This window comes from Somniosus microcephalus, chromosome 9 (genome assembly GCF_052327205.1).
Source record: "Somniosus microcephalus isolate GS21.2 chromosome 9, FLI_Smic_1.0, whole genome shotgun sequence".
NCBI classification, from domain to species: Eukaryota; Metazoa; Chordata; class Chondrichthyes; order Squaliformes; family Somniosidae; genus Somniosus; species Somniosus microcephalus.
This window is the reverse complement of record NC_140995.1, coordinates 68,996,417-69,013,027: the sequence shown is the minus strand read 5'-3', so window position 1 is coordinate 69,013,027 and position 16,611 is coordinate 68,996,417. Positions and strand designations below refer to the sequence as shown.

The 16,611-nt window shown below is 53.5% G+C and overlaps 1 protein-coding gene across 1 annotated transcript in view; it reads left to right on the top strand.

Moving 5' to 3' along the window:
- The window catches only part of LOC147112453 (interferon-induced, double-stranded RNA-activated protein kinase-like), an 85,693-nt gene extending 77,100 nt beyond the window's left edge, over positions 1-8,593 (top strand). The window contains exon 21 of the mRNA XM_085996728.1: positions 56-8,593. Coding sequence (XP_085852854.1) covers positions 56-166 — 111 coding nt within the window. The 3' untranslated portion in view covers positions 167-8,593. The remainder of the gene's footprint in view (positions 1-55) is intronic.
- Positions 8,594-16,611: the final 8,018 nt, after the last annotated feature.

Genomic DNA, 16,611 nt, shown 5'->3' with positions numbered 1-16,611 from the left:
GGTTGCTTGATCGGTTGACAGTGGATATTAAAAATCTTGTGTCTCTCGCCCTCAGAGTCTCTTAATCCAGAAAATGCTCTCTGAAGCTGCGAGTGAGAGACCAGAGGCAGTCGAGGTACAGCGGAGACTGGAATCTGGTTATGAGCAGGAATCAAAAACCATTTAAAGAAATCAGAAGCAAGGAGACATCTCACAGATAACAGGCTAGGATTGGGAAGTCAATCACTTCGGTTTTTTTTTAAACGGATGCTATCATGTGATCTTTGAAATTCCATTTTAATACTGTCATAACCTACACATTGTTACTTTGTCAGCGCCACTCATTTATAGTTACTGGGTAGTCCTGTCGCTGTAATAACAACCTTGTTTCTAAACCAATGTAATGAGTGGCAGGTCAGTTACAATCACAGTCTGAAGGTTATGTGGGGTATCTCGCGCATAGTCCCTAACATTTCCCAGATATTCTCTCAATCTCCAGCTACAGCGCCTTTCAAAACTTCAGGACGTCCCAAAGTGCTTTACGTCTTCCTCCTTCTTTAAGACCCTACCTTTTTGACCAAGATTTTGGTCGCCTGTCCTAATATCTCCTTGTGTGGCTCGGTGTCAAATTCTGTCTGATAACGTCCTGTGAAGCACCTTGGGACGTTTTACTATGTTAAAGATGCTATATAAATGCATGTTATTGTTGTCTGCCAATGTCACAGTAAAGGAGGAGGGGGTAGAGAAATTGGATAAAGTAAAAATAGATAAAGAGGAGATACTTAAGTTTGGCAGTGCTCAAAGTAGAAAAGTCATCAGTCCGGATGGGATGCATCCTCTCTTACTGTGGGAGGTAAGGGTGGAAATAGCAGAGGCTCTGGCCACAATCTTCCAATCCTCCTTAGATATGGAAGTGGTGCCAGAGGACTGGAGCATTGCAAATGTTACAACCCTGTTCAAAAAAGGGGTGAGGGGTAAACCGGCAATTACAGACCAGTCAGTCCAACGTCGATGGTGGGGAAACTTTTAAAGACAATAATCCGGGACAAAATAAATTGTCACTTGGACGAAGATGGGTTAATAAATGAAAGTAGCACAGATTTGTTACAGGCAAATAGTGTTTGACTAACTTGATTGAGTTCTTCAATGAAATAATGGAGAACGTTGATGAAGGATGATGTAGCAGACTTCAGGAGGACTTAGACTGATGAAATGGGCAGACACATGGCAGATGAAATTTAATGCAAAGAGGTGTGAAGTGATGCATTTTAGAAGGAAGAATGAGGAGAGGCAATATAAACTAAATGGTACAATGTAAAAGTGGGTGCAGGAACTGAGACCTGGGGGTTAAAATACAGAAATCTTTGAAAGTTGATGAGGCTGTTTAAAAAAGCAAATGGGATCCTTGGCTTTATAAATAGAGGCATAGGCCTAGAAATTCAGTTGTTAGCGCCAGCCGCTAGCACCTTAGGAGGAGGAGAAGTGGGGCGCTAAGCGGCTAGCGCCCGGGCGCAGCGCGATCTGCGCCTCTCACGAACTTCACTCAAGATTTAGCGGCGGCGCAAAACCGCAGCGCCCGCTCAGCTGCGCGCGCAGATCCTGACGTCATTTCATGGTGCAACGCCCTTGGTGCGCCCCGAACCGGAACTTCAGTGGCGCCACCCTTCTGTGCGCCTGGCGCCCCCAGCGACTGGTAGAGGGGAACAGTTCCCAGTCGCTGCGGGGCGCGGGGGACGCTATTTAAAGGGGACTCCTCCTGCATTATAAGTGGCAGCCATTTTGTGGCAATCCTTCTTTGTGAGAGACGGATATTTGGAGAGAGACAAAGGGAGAGAGCTTTCTGGTTTGACTCAGTGCTCGCACAGGTACTTCTGGCTTCAGGCCAGAGCTTTGCACTTGAATTTAACTTTCAGTGCTATAGCCTTGAGTCGCCACATATAATGGGGGCAGCAATGGGTGGAAACGTTGGCTTACTGCATTGCATTCAAAGGGCTCAGAGACGCTGTGAGAGTGCCAGTCATGGCCAGACGGAGAAGGGCCAACAGGCGTCGGCACAGGAGGCCTTACCCACCCAGGGTATACCGCCAGCAGTTCTCATATCTGAACATGTCTGAGGAGCAGTGTGTTCGGAGGCTGCGATTCAGAAGGGAGGTGGTCACTGAGATCTGCCACCTGCTTCGCAGAGATCTGCAGCCACAGCTGAGGAGCAGGATGTCTCTGTCGGTGGCAGTGAAGGTGACGGTGGCTCTCAACTTCTATGCCACCGGCTCCTTCCAATCCGCTACTGGGGACATTGCCAACATCTCCCAGTTCGCGGTACATTGCTGCATCCGCCAGGTGACCAATGCCCTTTTCAAAAGGAGACGTCAGTACATCTCCTTCCCCATGACCCTGGACAAGCAGCAAGAGCGTGCAATGGGATTTGGAGGAATAGCAGGCTTCCCCATGGTCCAGGGCGCCATTGACTGCATGCATGTGGCTTTGCGGGCACCTCTACAGAATGCCGAGGATTACCGCAACCGGAAGGGCTACCATTCGCTCAACGTCCAGTTGGTGTGTGACCACAGGCAGCTCATACTAGCTGTCAATGCCCGCTTTCCAGGCAGCAGCCACGATGCCTTCATCCTGTGCCAGACTTCTGTGGCAGACATTTTCGAAGCCCAGGCTCACCCACGAGGATGGCTTCTCGGGGACAAAGGCTATCCTTTGTGCACCTGTCTGATGACCCCGCTCCGTGCGCCCAGCACCCCTGCTGAAGAGCGATACAATGACAGCCACCAAGCTACCAGGAACATCATTGAGCACACAATCGGCATGCTCAAGCAATGGTTCCGCTGTCTGGATCGTTCCGGAGGAGCCCTACAGTATTCGCCTGAGCGAGTCTCCCATTTCATTGTAGTGTGCTGCATGCTGCACAACCTGGCTATCCTCAGGACTCAGCCACTGCCAGCAGACATTGGAGGACCACCAGAGGAGGAGGAGGAGGAGGAGGAGCACCAAGACGGGAGGGAGGCACAAAGTGCAAGGGCCGTCCGTCGGCGGTTTATTGCAACTCGGTTCTAGGCCCCCTCTCAGGGAATGGCTTGTGCCAATGAAAGAACGTGAATGGAGCCGCTCCGCAAGCCGTCAGCCGGTCAAGGCAACAAATAGTTCAAAGTGCAAACATGGACAATGTGATTAAAGAACATTTTTTACTGTGCAAACTCTGTGCCCTTCCCGCATGACAAACTAATTCAGGTAAACTCCCCAAAAAACAGTCAGAGACATAACTGGCTCTCACAACCTTCAGAAAATGAAAAAAACAGTTAAACAAAAATGACCGTGATCCTCGGCCTTCATAAAAAACAAACACAACAGTCTCAGCCTTCATATATAAAAAAACCTTCTTGGCCTTCATATATAAAAAAAACATTTGGCCACACCTTCTACTTTTTCCCCTGCGAGGGTGATCCGCCTTGCTTCCGCGAGTGACCCCTTCCCGCCCTGCAGCTCCTCCTCAATGGGACCCCAGTGGCTGCAGCAAGGCTGGGGGAAGGCTGCTGAGGGTCAGATGGCGAGACGGCAGATGCCCTTGGGGGACGGCCTGGACCAGCTCTGGGCCTGGAGGGCCCGGCTGCTGACTGCTCCAACTCTGCTTGGGCGGCAGCAGTCTGTCCTATGGGTGGTGGCAGCTGCAGTGGAGGAGTGATAGTGTTGGCTGCAGGAATGCTGCCAACCTGACAGAGCACAGGCACTCCCTGGTCTGCTGATACACTGCACTCGCACGGGCCAGCACTGCAGCATGCGCAGCAATCTGCTGAAGCACAGACTGCTGGGCTGCTGCGGCGCGGCGAGGGCCCCGGCGATGCCTGGCCGATCCAGCGAGGGTGGCAGCAGTTAGTGCCCGTGTGGCCCTGATCTGTGTCTGCAGCAGACCAGCCAGTGAATGCACGGCACGACTGAGCACTTGGCTGGAAGCCGCCTGTGCTGCCGCGAAGTCCTGCAGACTCCTTGCCTGTGCTGCACTGAATTCTTGCAGGCTCCTGGCCTGTGCTGCCCCGAATTCCTGAGCACTCCTTGCCAGTGACTCTATGGAGTCAGGCATCCTTGCCACTGCAGCCATGAGCTCAGTGTGCCTGCGCTCAGCCTGGGCGCCCATTTCACCAAGGAGCCGCACCTCCTCTGCGCTCACCGTAGCAGGACTGGAAGCCGCACTCACCCTCCGGGGAGAAGGCCGCCGAGCTTCCCCACCCCTCCCGCGTTGTTGCAGCCCACTGGGCCCCGGAGCTTCACTCTCCTCAGACCCTTCCCCCCTGCTCCCCTCCAGGGAAGACGTGTCCCCATCACGGCCATGGGCTGCCTCGGCTGAGGGTGGCACTGATGGGCCGGCTTCCTCTTCCTCCTCCTCGAATTCAGAATCACTGACAGTGGCAGCTTGAGGGCCCGCCTCCTCACCTGGCGATTCAGCATCTGAAAGCAGGGAGGCACACGAGTTGCTTTAGAGTGAGGACAGGGCGGCAGCGAGGGAGGCATGAGTGCTGCCATGCACTGCATTGGTTTGATAGTGGCAAAGGATGCTGGTGTGAGGCACAAGTGGAAAGAGAGAGGTCAAAAAGGTGATGACCTTACCATTGCTGTCCAGAACAGGGTCGGCATCTCCACTGGCGATGGGGCCAATCAGCCGGCCTGCCATAATGCGCTCCACACGCTGCTCCAGGTTGCTGAGCTCTTTGAGGTCAGGACGGCCTCCCCCAGTCCGTCGCTGCTGCCTGCGATTGTGGGCCAGCTTGCCCTGCAAGAGAAAGGACGGCCTCTAAGTACAGTGTCAAGCCCTGATCTTGCCTGCAGTGCTTCCCATGGTGGAATAGCCCTGACAGTGTCAAGCACTCATCTTGCCTGCACTGCCTCCCATGGTGGAATAGCCCTGACTGTGTAAAGTGCTGAATGTGCAAGTGATTTTCATGAGAGTCCCATAGCTGTTGGATGAGGGCTGGGCATTGGGGCTTTCAGGTCCCTTTGGCCATAAAGTGAGGTGCACATGCAGGGATGAGGAGGATACTGGAAAGGGTACTCACCCTGACAACCCGAGTGAGGTCGTTGAACTTTTTCTGCATTGCACAGGAGTCCTGGCAACCATGCTGTTGGAGGTCACTCTGTTTGCCACCTCCCTCCAGGCTTTTCTATACTCGCTGGGCAGCGGCCTCCTGCCACTATCAGGGAAGAGGACAAGTCGCCTGCGCTCCACTGCGCCAACCAGTAGCTTCAGGGCACCCTCACTGAAGCGCTGTGCTCGCTCCCTAGCCTTCTCCATAGTCGTGGGCGTTGAACTGTTGAAGCAGCTATGTTCAGGCCTTGATTCAGGGCTGCAGTGTGCAGGGCGTGGCAGCCAAACAAGTCCACCCTCCCCCTGTAAGAGCTGACCGGCGCCAGCGTGTCTGCCTTCAATCAGCAACTCGCTGCACTTGCGCCTTATGATAGTCGTGCATCGGCACGCCGGCTTAGCGCCTTATGATAGTCGTGCATCGCCTGCTTTAGCGCAGCAGCAACCTCTTGGGACGATGCAACTGAATATCGGCGAAGGTGGCGCTAAGTTGCACCGGGCGCTAAATTTAGCGAACGCCCGGCTGTAGCGCCCCAAACGTGGCTATACTGAATTTCTAGGCCATAGAGTACAGAAGTAAGGAAGTTATGCTAAACCTTTATAAAACACTGGTTAGGCCCAGCTGGAATATTGTGTCCAATGCTGGGCACCACGCTTTAGGAAGGATGTCAAGGACTTGGAGAGGATGCAGAGGAGATTTACTGGAATGGTACCAGGGATGAGGGACTTCAGTTAAAAGCAAGAAATACTTGCATTTATATTGAGCTTTTCACAACCGCAGGACATGCCAAATGTCCATGGAAGTCAGTGTAAACGAAAATTGGACGGTGTTAAACGGACTGGAGATTCGCAATTGCACAACGTGAATTTCACCCCCAGTTTTTCCACGTCCACCCTGTCGAAACCCTTCATAATGTTAAAGACCTCTACATTTTTTCAGCGTCTACCCAATAAACCCCATCATAATCTAAAGACCTCTGTCAGGTCACCTCTTAATCTTCTCTCTTCCAGAGAAAAGAGCCCTGTGCCTGCTCAATCTTCCCCGACAGTTGGATCCTCCCGATTCTGATAATGTCCTTGTGAATCTGCTCTTCCCCTACCTTGCACCACCTTCTAAAATCCCATCTCTTTGGTCGGGCCTTTGCTTCTCCAAGCCCTGTTAAATTATCCTTTGGCTTTTCACCTTTCTCTCCTCCCTCCTTGTTGAGAGAAATATTTGTTTTATTGTTGCCAGGGGTTGGGCACGGTGTTGAGTTGGTGCTACAGGTGCTGAGCCTCGCCGCCCCCTCCCTGGCCCGCCCTCCATTCCCATTCCCCACCCCCTCATTCCCAGCCCTTCCCTTCCCTGCCCCGCCCCCTCCCCCTTGGAGTACTGTGCACAGTTCTGGCCTCCATATTATGAAAAGGATATCGAGGCATTAGAGAAGGTGCAAAATGTTTTTACAAGGATGATGCCAGAACTGAGAGGTTATAACTATCAGGAAAGGCTGAACAGGCTGGGACTCTTTTCTCTAGAAAAGAGAAGACTGAGGGGTGACCTGACAGAGGTCTTTAGATTATGATGGGGTTTATTGGGTAGACGCTGAAAAAATGTTTCCACTTGTGGGGGTGCCCAAACCCAGGGGTCATCGATATAAGATAGTCTCTAATAAATCCAATAGGGGAATTCAGGAGAAGCTTCTTTACCCAGAGAGTGCTGAGAATGTGGAACTCGCTACCACAGGGAGTGGTTGAGGCGAATAGCATTGATACATTTAAGGGGAAGCTAGATAAACACATGACGGAGAAAGGAACAGAAGGATATGGTGATAGGGTGAGATGAAGAGGGGTGGGAGGAGGCTCATGTGGAGCATGGACCAGTTGGGCCAAATGGCCTGTTTCTGTGCTGTACATTCGAGGCAAACGCACGTTGTTGATAAGGTTATTTGGTGATGACTTGAGCCATTAAAGGGGCAGTTGAATGGCATGGTGTTGGGAAACTGGGTTTCTTGGGAAGGGTGAGCTGGATGGGTCGCATGCTCTCTCTCTTTCTCCCTCTCTCTGTCTCTGTCTCTGTCTCCCTCTCTGTCTCTCTGTCTCTTTCTCCCTCTCTCTCTCTCTGTCTCTGTCTCTCTCTCTGTCTCTCTGTCTCTTTCTCCCTCTCTCTGTCTCTGTCTCTGTCTCCCTCTCTCTCTCTCTCTGTCTCTGTCTCTGTCTCTCTCTCTCTGTCTCTCTCTCTCTCTGTCTCTCTGTCCCTCTCTCTCTCTCTGTCTCTGTCTCCCTCTCTCTGTCTCTGTCTCTCTCTCTCTCTCCCTCTCTCTCTCTCTCTGTCTCTCTCTCTCTCTCTCTCTCTTTCTCCCTCTCTCTGTCTCTGTCTCTGTCTCCCTCTCTCTCTCTCTGTCTCTGTCTCTCTCTCTCTCTCTCTCTGTCCCTCTCTCTCTCTCTGTCTCTGTCTCTTTCTCCCTCTCTCTGTCTCTGTCTCTCTCTCTCTCTCTCTCTCTGTCTCGCATCTGTGCTGTGAGCTGTGGGGCGATCTTGTTGGTTCTTTGTAGAAGGTTTTGAAAAGACTGCTGCAGCCGACAAAATCAATTCTGTCCAGGCAGTTGCCTTCTACATTGGCTGTGGGTTTGGACACTTAGGAGGAATAATTCGGTTGCTTTGTGCCTCCCGTTAGCGCTAATGGGGCACAAAGCAAATAGCGCCAGGCGCGGTGCCGCTAATGACTCTCGCGAAATTCAACAGGAGGTTAATGACGACGGTAGCCGGTAGCGCCCCACGGCGCTACACCTCCAGCGATTACGTCATTGCCGTGCGCAGCGCCCCGGCTGCAAACTTGGCTCGCGCCCCCTGACCTACCGCCAGACGCTATAGGCAGGTGCTGGGCGACCATTTTTTTTGGCCGCCTGCCAGCACCTGCCCCCTCACTCCTCCTCCTGCGGGGTGCCGGCCGTGATCAGTCAGCCCGGCACTCTTCTTGAGTGTTGGGCTGTTTTGCCAGCACCCCGCTCCCCAGTGGTCCAGCAGGGCCCCAGTGCGCGCTGTGCTCGGACCCTTCCCTTTAATCGGGGGAGGAAGGCCAGCAGTACCGCGGAGCCACGTGCCGGCGTGCTTGGCGCAGCTGCATGCAGCACCACAATATTCAATGGGAGCGCCCCCAAGAGGAGGGGGGAGGACACTTCCAATAGTGCCCCGCCTCCTGCTTGGGATGCTACCATTGAATTTCGGGCGCAGGGGCGCTAAAAGTAGGCATGCCCAAAGCGGGGGGGGGGGGGGAGCCAATTTTCCCCCCTTAGAAGCTAGAATCAGGTGATGTGGCATGTATCGGTGACACTCGGGCACAGAATAAATTCCATATACCATGGGTAGACTGAGCACTCCACTCTTATGATAAAGCAATTGTATGTTTTTAGTCTCACAATGGCTTTTAAATAAATCGTTTTTCAGAGAGTTGTCCCTGTGCAAGGAATAGCATATTTTAATGAACACCAACATGTAACGAAGGAAGACTTGTAATAATTATCATCATTACAAATAAAGCCAACACTATTCCCAAGGGAGATGTTTTTATTTTTAAAAAAGATCTAATATATGATAGTGAGCGGCGTTGGAGTCACTACAGGGACTGATCAGTGGCCCTCGCATCCGAGTCTGAAGGTTGTGTGTTCAAGCCCCACTCCAGTGACTTGATCACATTATCGAGGCCGACACTCCCAGTAAAGGGGTAAGTGGGAGAGACACTGAGTGGAGCAGTCAGTAAAGGGGTAAGTGGGAGAGGAACTGAGTGGAGCAGTCAGTAGAGGGGTAAGTGGGAGAGACACTGAGTGGAGCAGTCAGTAAAGGGGTGAGTGGGAGAGACACTGAGTAGAGCAGTCAGTAAAGGGGTGGGTGGGAGAGACACTGAGTGGAGCAGTCAGTAAAGGGGTGAGTGGGAGAGACACTGAGTGGAGCAGTCAGTAAAGGGGTGGGTGGGAGAGACACTGAGTGGAGCAGTCAGTAAAGGGGTGAGTGGGAGAGACACTGAGTAGAGCAGTCAGTAGAGGGGTAAGTGGGAGAGACACTGAGTGGAGCAGTCAGTAAAGGGGTGAGTGGGAGAGACACTGAGTGGAGCAGTCAGTAAAGGGGTGAGTGGGAGAGACAGAGTGGAGCAGTCAGTAAAGGGGTGAGTGGGAGAGACACTGAGTGGAGCAGTCAGTAAAGGGGTGGGTGGGAGAGACACTGAGTGGAGCAGTCAGTAAAGGGGTGGGTGGGAGAGACACTGAGTGGAGCAGTCAGTAAAGGGGTGAGTGGGAGAGACACTGAGTGGAGCAGTCAGTAAAGGGGTGGGTGGGAGAGACACTGAGTGGAGCAGTCAGTAAAGGGGTGAGTGGGAGAGACACTGAGTGGAGCAGTCAGTAAAGGGGTGAGTGGGAGAGACACTGAGTGGAGCAGTCAGTAAAGGGGTGAGTGGGAGAGACACTGAGTGGAGCAGTCAGTAAAGGGGTGAGTGGGAGCAGCACTGAGTGGAGCAGTCAGTAAAGGGGTGAGTGGGAGCAGCACTGAGTGGAGCAGTCAGTAAAGGGGTGGGTGGGAGAGACACTGAGTGGAGCAGTCAGTAAAGGGGTAAGTGGGAGAGACACTGGCCCCGATTTTCGGGCAGCCGTCGGGCGGCTTTTCATGCGGCCGTGGTCCGAAAATCGCGGAAAAAGCGGGTCGGGACCCCCCCCCCGCCTAATTCCCCGCCCCGTCCGACTTTCGGACTGCCGTTTTCACACGCTCCGCTTCAGTGCCGCCCGCTGCTGGCGGGACTGGCCGTCGGAGCACTAACAAGCAATTATCTGCTTGTTGAAGTGGATTTTCCCGTGCTGTTGCAATTTTGGGGCTTTCCCCACCTGAAACCCGCCTGCGGGGAACCCCGCCGATGAGAGCTGGCGTGAAAACAGCTGGCTTGCTTGCTTGCAGCAGCAGGTCGCTGAGGGCTGAAGATATTTAAAGAGGCAGCATTTGCAGGCTGCAGGACCTTGTTGATCAAGGCTTGGGGGAACTATTTGAAGCCTTAGGAGCAGCTGCAGAAAGTTGGAGCCTCACACACTTCTCCAGTGTGAGCTCCTGGGAAGCCCCTCTCACCACCCTAACTCAGGACCTCCTCAACTGAGGCATCTGCTAGAAGCATGGGAGGCCTTTGGCACCTTCCCTTCCTGGCATTAGAGGATCTCCAACAGCAGAGGTGGCAGCAGCAGAACCAGGAACAGCAGGATGATTACCAGGAGCACCAGGCTGCTGCTCACGCCAGAAGGGGCCAGCGCTTGGAAGTGGCTTGAGAGCACCTTGCTGCGCTTTAGGAGGCCAGTGGGACCCGTTTCTGCACTGGCAGTCCTACTCAGAAGGACTTCCATGAAGATCTGGTTTCTCTGTTTAACAGATGGCCAACGCTCCTCAAGAGATGTCATTCTCTTATGAGCACTCACCATGTTTTCCGTATGCTGGTGAGTTATCTCCTCCATGGAGGTTGCCAACCTTTCCATGGTGCTGCGTTCATGCGCCAATGACTCCACAAAGGCTCTGCTCATGGTCGCTCTGGACTCCTCCATTTGCTCCACACTCACAGCGACCCTGGAGACAAAACCTGCCAGAGACTCCTGCATCTGTGCATGGAGATCCATCACCTCTTCTCTTGCAGATGGACCCAGAGGCAGAGGGTCAAGATGCAGCGCAGCTGAGCTGAGCTGGCAGAGCCCTGCGCCCTCCGACGAGGACTCTCCACTGTTGTCCCTGTCTCCAGAATCTGCTGAGGCTCACTTGTCAGCTGTGAAACACCAGGTGACAACACTACTCTATGTCCCAAAGGTCCCCCCGAGGTGTGAGTGTCTGCGCTGGTGCTGGGTGCGCTTACTTCTGCTGACGCTGCACCCTCAGAGGTTGGAGCTTCCTCTGAGGAGTCTGGCTGCACAGCCTCTTCCTCCTCCACAGTGAGGACGGGGGCTCTGGATGGTACTGTGGGGGAGTAAAGGAAGGAGTTAGAGATATAATGCCAAGGTTCCTCTGGTGACTCCCAGCGAGTTGGCATCTGCTGACACCTGCATCCATGCAGCATTGGTCTCAGTGGGAGGCCTCTTCCTCCCTGACCTAGTGTAAGAAGTCACACAACACCAGGTTATAGTCCAACAGCTTTATTTGAAATCACAAGCTTTCGGAGCGCTGCTCCTTCTTCAGGTGAAGAAGGAGCAGCGCTCCGAAAGCTTGTGATTTCAAATAAAGCTGTTGGACTATAACCTGGTGTTGTGTGACTTCTTACATTTGTCCACCCCAGTCCAACTCCAGCATCTCCACACCATCCCTGACCTAGGGAAGAGGACCTCCCTGTGGGCCCTAACCCCATCCAATAATGCCTGCAGTGAAGCCTCGTCGAATTTGAAGGCAGCTCGGGGTCTGGCACTGGCCACAGCTGCTGCAGGCTCCTTATGCCATCCTGTATGGTTCATTTGGAAGCCTTCAGAGGATGCAGTGCTTGCCATGGACCTTGAAAGCACCACGAATGATGACATCATACTGTGGGGATTCCTGACTCGATTTAGAGAATTAGCAAGGCTTCCCACATGCTGGGAATTAATTGGCCAATTGAGGGAAAATTGCGTGGGGCTGGCTGACACTTTTTTATGTGTGTCAGAAACCCCACATTCGGGGTAATCCGACCATTTCCCACACAAGCCGAAAATCAGGCCCACTGAGTGGAGTAGTCAGTAGAGGGGTGAGTGGGAGAGGCACTGAGTGGAGCAGTCAGTGAAGGGGTGAGTGGAACCTGGGGAACTTACTATGGGTAAACAGTGAGAGATTGTTCCACTGCTGAGCGAATGGGGAACTAGTGGATGGAGAGCAAGGATTCTCACTGGGAGAACCAAGGGGAAGGCAAAAGGAATGTTCTTGAATTGAGAGCTATTAGACCATGGGATGCTTCACTACAAGTGGCTATTGAGGTAGAGTTTAGAACATCATTTAAAAGGAGAATTAGATAAATATTTGAAAAGGAGGAATATAAAAGTATCTGGGGGGGGGGTGGGGTTACAGGAGAGAGTTGTAGCACCGGGGACAGAATGGCCTCCTCCTGTGCTGTAATTTCTATCATTCTATGAAAACTCTCCTATATTGAGTCCGAGCTCAGGGAGTGGTTTAGAAATGTTGGTGCTGAGATGAGTTTAGGACGATGTGCCCTGTGAGAAGTGTCCCAAATACCGAGCCCCCTGCCCTTTGTGCGATCTCTCGGTTTGGTTCAGGTTGGTCTATGCCGGCCGCTTTTGACGTGTGAAGTCCAAGAGCACGGTGGCATAGTGGTTAGCACTGTTGCCTCACAGCGCCAGGGACCCGGGTTCGAATCCGGCCTCGGGTGACTGTCTGTGTGGAGTTTGCACATTCTCCCCGTGTTTGCGTGGGTTTCCTCCGGGTGCTCCGGTTTCCTCCCACAGCCCAAAGATGTGCGGGTTAGGTTGATTGGCTATGATAAAATTGACCCTTAGTGCTAGGGGGATTAAATACGCGGGGATCGGGTGGGATATGTGTTGGTGTAGGGATTACGGGGATCGGGTGGGATATGTGTCGGTGCAGGCTCGATGGGTCGAAATGGCCTCTATCTGCACTGTGGGGTTTCTGTGAAAAAAAAAAAGTACAGATCAGCTCCGACTGAGGCACCCAGTTCAGAGTCGTCACCTTCACACAGAACCGGAGTCCAAGGAGATATGGGGAGCGGTGCAATAACATTTGCAGATATCAGATGGTCAGGATGTCACATGATGAAACCGCCAGGAATGCCTCCAACCAGAGTGGCAACCCTAAGAAATGGTCCAAAGCCCACATTTATTGGCCGTTTGATCAACTGTTTACTGTCCTACTTGAGTAGGGAAGGTAAGGGAGGGTCTCTTTGGAGTCAAGTTGGTTCTGCAATGATAACATAAGAAATAGGAGCAGGAGTAGGCCATTCAGCCCCTTGAGCCCGCTCCACCATTCAATGAGATCATGGCTGATTTTCTGCCTTCAATGCCATTCACCGGCCCTATCGCCATGTCCCTTGATGCCCTTACTAGTCAGAAATCTATCGACTTCTGTTTTGAATATGCCCAATGACTGAGCCTCCACAGCCCTCTGGGGTAAAGAATTCCAAAAATTCACCACCCTGTGTGTGAAGAAATGTCTTCTAATCTCAGTCCTGAATGGCCTAACCTTTATCTTGAGGCTGTGGCCACTGGTTCTAGACTCCCCAGCTAAGGGAAACATTCTCCCAGCATCCATCCTATCAAGCCCTGTAATAATTTTATATGCTTCAATGAGATCCCCTCTCATTCTTCTGAATTCAAGAGAATACAGGCCTAGTTTACTCAATTTCTTCTCATACGACAGTCCCGCCATCCCAGGAATCAATCTTGTGAACCTTCGTTGCACTTCCTCTATGGCAAGTATATCCTTCCTTAGGTAAGGAGACCAAAATTGTACACAGTACTCCAGGTGTGGTCTCACCAAGGCCCTATATAATTGGAGTAAGACTTCTTTACTCCTGTACTCAAATCCTCTTGTAATGAAGGCCAGCATACCAGTTGCCTTCCTAATAGCTTGCTGCACCTGCACATTCACTTTCAGTGACTCATGTACAAGGACACCCAGGTCCCTTTGAGTATCTGCATTCCCCAATCTTTCACCATTTAGGAAATACTCTGCCTTTCTGTTTTTTCTACCAAAGTGGATAACTTCACATTTATCCACATTATAATCCATCTGCCATGTTCTCGCCCACTCACTGAGCCTGTCGAGATCCCCTTGAAGCCTCTTCACATCCTCTTCACAACTGCCACTGCCACCTAGCTTTGTATCATCAGCAAATTTGGAAATGTTACATTTAGTCCCCTCATCCAAATCATTGATATAGATTGTGAATAGCTGGGGCCCAAGCACCGATCCTTGCGTTACCCCACTAATCACAGACTGCCATCCTGAAAAAGACCCGTTTATCCCTACTCTTTGTTTTCTGTCTGTTAACCAATTCTCCGTCCATGCTAGTATATTACCCCCAATTCCATGTGCCCTAATTTTGTTCACCAACCTCTTGTGTGGGACCTTATCAAAGACCTTCTGAAAATCCAAGTACACCACATCTACTGTTGCCCCTTTGTCTACTCCACTAGTTAGATCCTCAAAGAACTTCAATAGGCTTGTCAAACAGGACTTCCCTTTCATAAATCCATGTTGATTCTGCCCAATCTTACTATTATTTTCCAAGTGCCCAGTTATTGCGAGGGCAATTTTGGGGCGCTTGGTCTCCCTGCCCCTGTGTGTCCCCCCTCTCCCTGTCATGTCCTCTCCCTGTCCTATCCCTCCCTCCCCTCCCCTCCCCTCCTCTCCCTCCCCTCCCCTCCTCTCCCCCCCCTCCCCTCCTCTCCCTCCCCTCCTCTCCCTCCCCTCCTCTCCCTCCCCTCCTCTCCCTCCCCTCTCTCCCTCCCTCCCCTCCTCTCCCTCCCCTCCTCTCCTCTCCCTCCCCTCCCCTCCTCTCCCTCCCCTCCCCTCCTCTCCCTTCCCCTCCTCTCCCTTCCCCTCCCCTCCTCTCCCTCCCCTCCTCTCCCCTCCCCTCCTCTCCCTCCCTCCCCTCCCTTCTCTCCCTCCCTCCCCTCCTCTCCCTCCCCTCCTCTCCCTCCCCTCCCCTCCCCTCCCTCCCCTCCTCTCCCTCCCCTCCTCTCCCTCCCCTCCTCTCCCTCCCCTCCCCTCCTCTCCCTCCCCCTCCTCTCCTCTCCCCTCCTCTCCTCTCCCTCCCCTCCCCTCCTCTCCCCTCCCCTCCCCTCCTCTCCCCTCCTCTCCCTCCCCTCCTCTCCTCTCCCTCCCCTCCTCTCCCTCCCCTCCTCTCCCTCCCCCTCCCTCCCCTCCTCTCCCTCCCCTCCTCTCCCTCCCCTCCCCTCCTCTCCCTCCCCTCCCCTCCTCTCCCTCCCCTCCCCTCCCTTCCCTCCCCTCCCCTCCTCCCCCTCCCCTCCTCCCCTCCTCTCCCTCCCCTCCTCTCCCTCCCCTCCTCTCCCTCCCCTTCTCTCCCTCCCCTCCTCTCCCTCCCCTCCCCTCCTCTCCCTCCCCCTCCTCTCCTCTCCCCTCCTCTCCTCTCCCTCCCCTCCCCTCCTCTCCCCTCCCCTCCCCTCCTCTCCCCTCCTCTCCCTCCCCTCCTCTCCTCTCCCTCCCCTCCTCTCCCTCCCCTCCTCTCCCTCCCCCTCCCTCCCCTCCTCTCCCTCCCCTCCTCTCCCTCCCCTCCCCTCCTGTCCCTCCCCTCCCTTCCCTCCCCTCCCCTCCTCCCCCTCCCCTCCTCTCCTCTCCTCCCCCTCCCCTCCTCTCCTCTCCTCCCCTCCTCTCCCTCCCCTCCCCTACCCCTCCCCCTCCCCCTCTCCTCCCCTCCTCTCCCTCCCCTCCCCTCTGTCCCTCTCTCCGGCCCCTCCCCCTGCCTAGCGCCTGAGGTCCGGAGCTGAGGTCCCCCGCGTATCGCGCGGCTGATGGACGGCCGCTGTGGGCGGGCGGGCGGCGCATGCGCGGTCAGTACGGGCGGCGCAAGCCCACCGCGATTTCCCGAGGCTCGCCCCCCCCCGCGATTTCCCGAGGCTCTTCCCCCCCCCCGCGATTTCCCGAGGCTCTCCACCCCCCCCCCCGCGATTTCCCGAGGCTCTTCCCCCCCCCACGATTTCCCGAGGCTCTCCCCCCCCCCCGCGATTTCCCGAGGCTCTCCCCCCCCCCCGCGATTTCCCGAGGCTCTCCCCCCACCCCCCCGCGATTTCCCGAGGCTCTCCCCCCCCCTATTAAATTGTTATTTAATTCCCTAACACATCATTAAAATATTTACCTTAGTTCCCTAACACACAGAAAGTGTGGGGGAAAAAATTGTGAAAAATCAAGATGGCGGCCACTCACCTCAGTTCAGAAGGATAAGGCCCGCCCACACACGCACCGATTGGTCGACCGGTCAGGTCACCGAAGCGTAGGATTGGTCAATCGTCGAGTCACTCGACACTCAACTGTAGGATGGCACGCGCCCGTCCGATTGGTCGACCTCGACGTCACGGTCGCTAATGAGATGCTAATGAGCGGAACGCTGAACGTTTTTCGGATACCGCGGGCGGGATTTTTGTCTGGCCGAAGCGTAAATACGCCTATGACCGGTCCGGAATCGCAAGCTTTCTTTTGAGGCGACGCGCGCGTCGGTACGCTCTCTAACTTTCAAACGTATAGAGAACAGACGGACAGACAGACATCCGGACAGACAGAAGAGCCGCTTTATATATATAGATTCCAGCATTTTCCCAACTACAGATGTGAGGCTAACAGGTCTGTGGTTCCCCGTTTTCTCTCTCCTTTCTTAAATAGCGGGGTTACATTTGCTATCCTCCAATCTGCAGGAACTGTTCCAGAATCTATAGAATTTTCGAAGATGACAACCAATGCGTCCACTATCCCAATGGCCACCTCTTTCAAAACCCTAGGATGTAGGTCATCCGGTCCTTGGGATTTATCGACTTTTATTCCCATTAATTTTGCTAGTACTTTTTTTTTACTAGTAATAATTTCTTTAAGTTCCTCATTCTCGCTACACC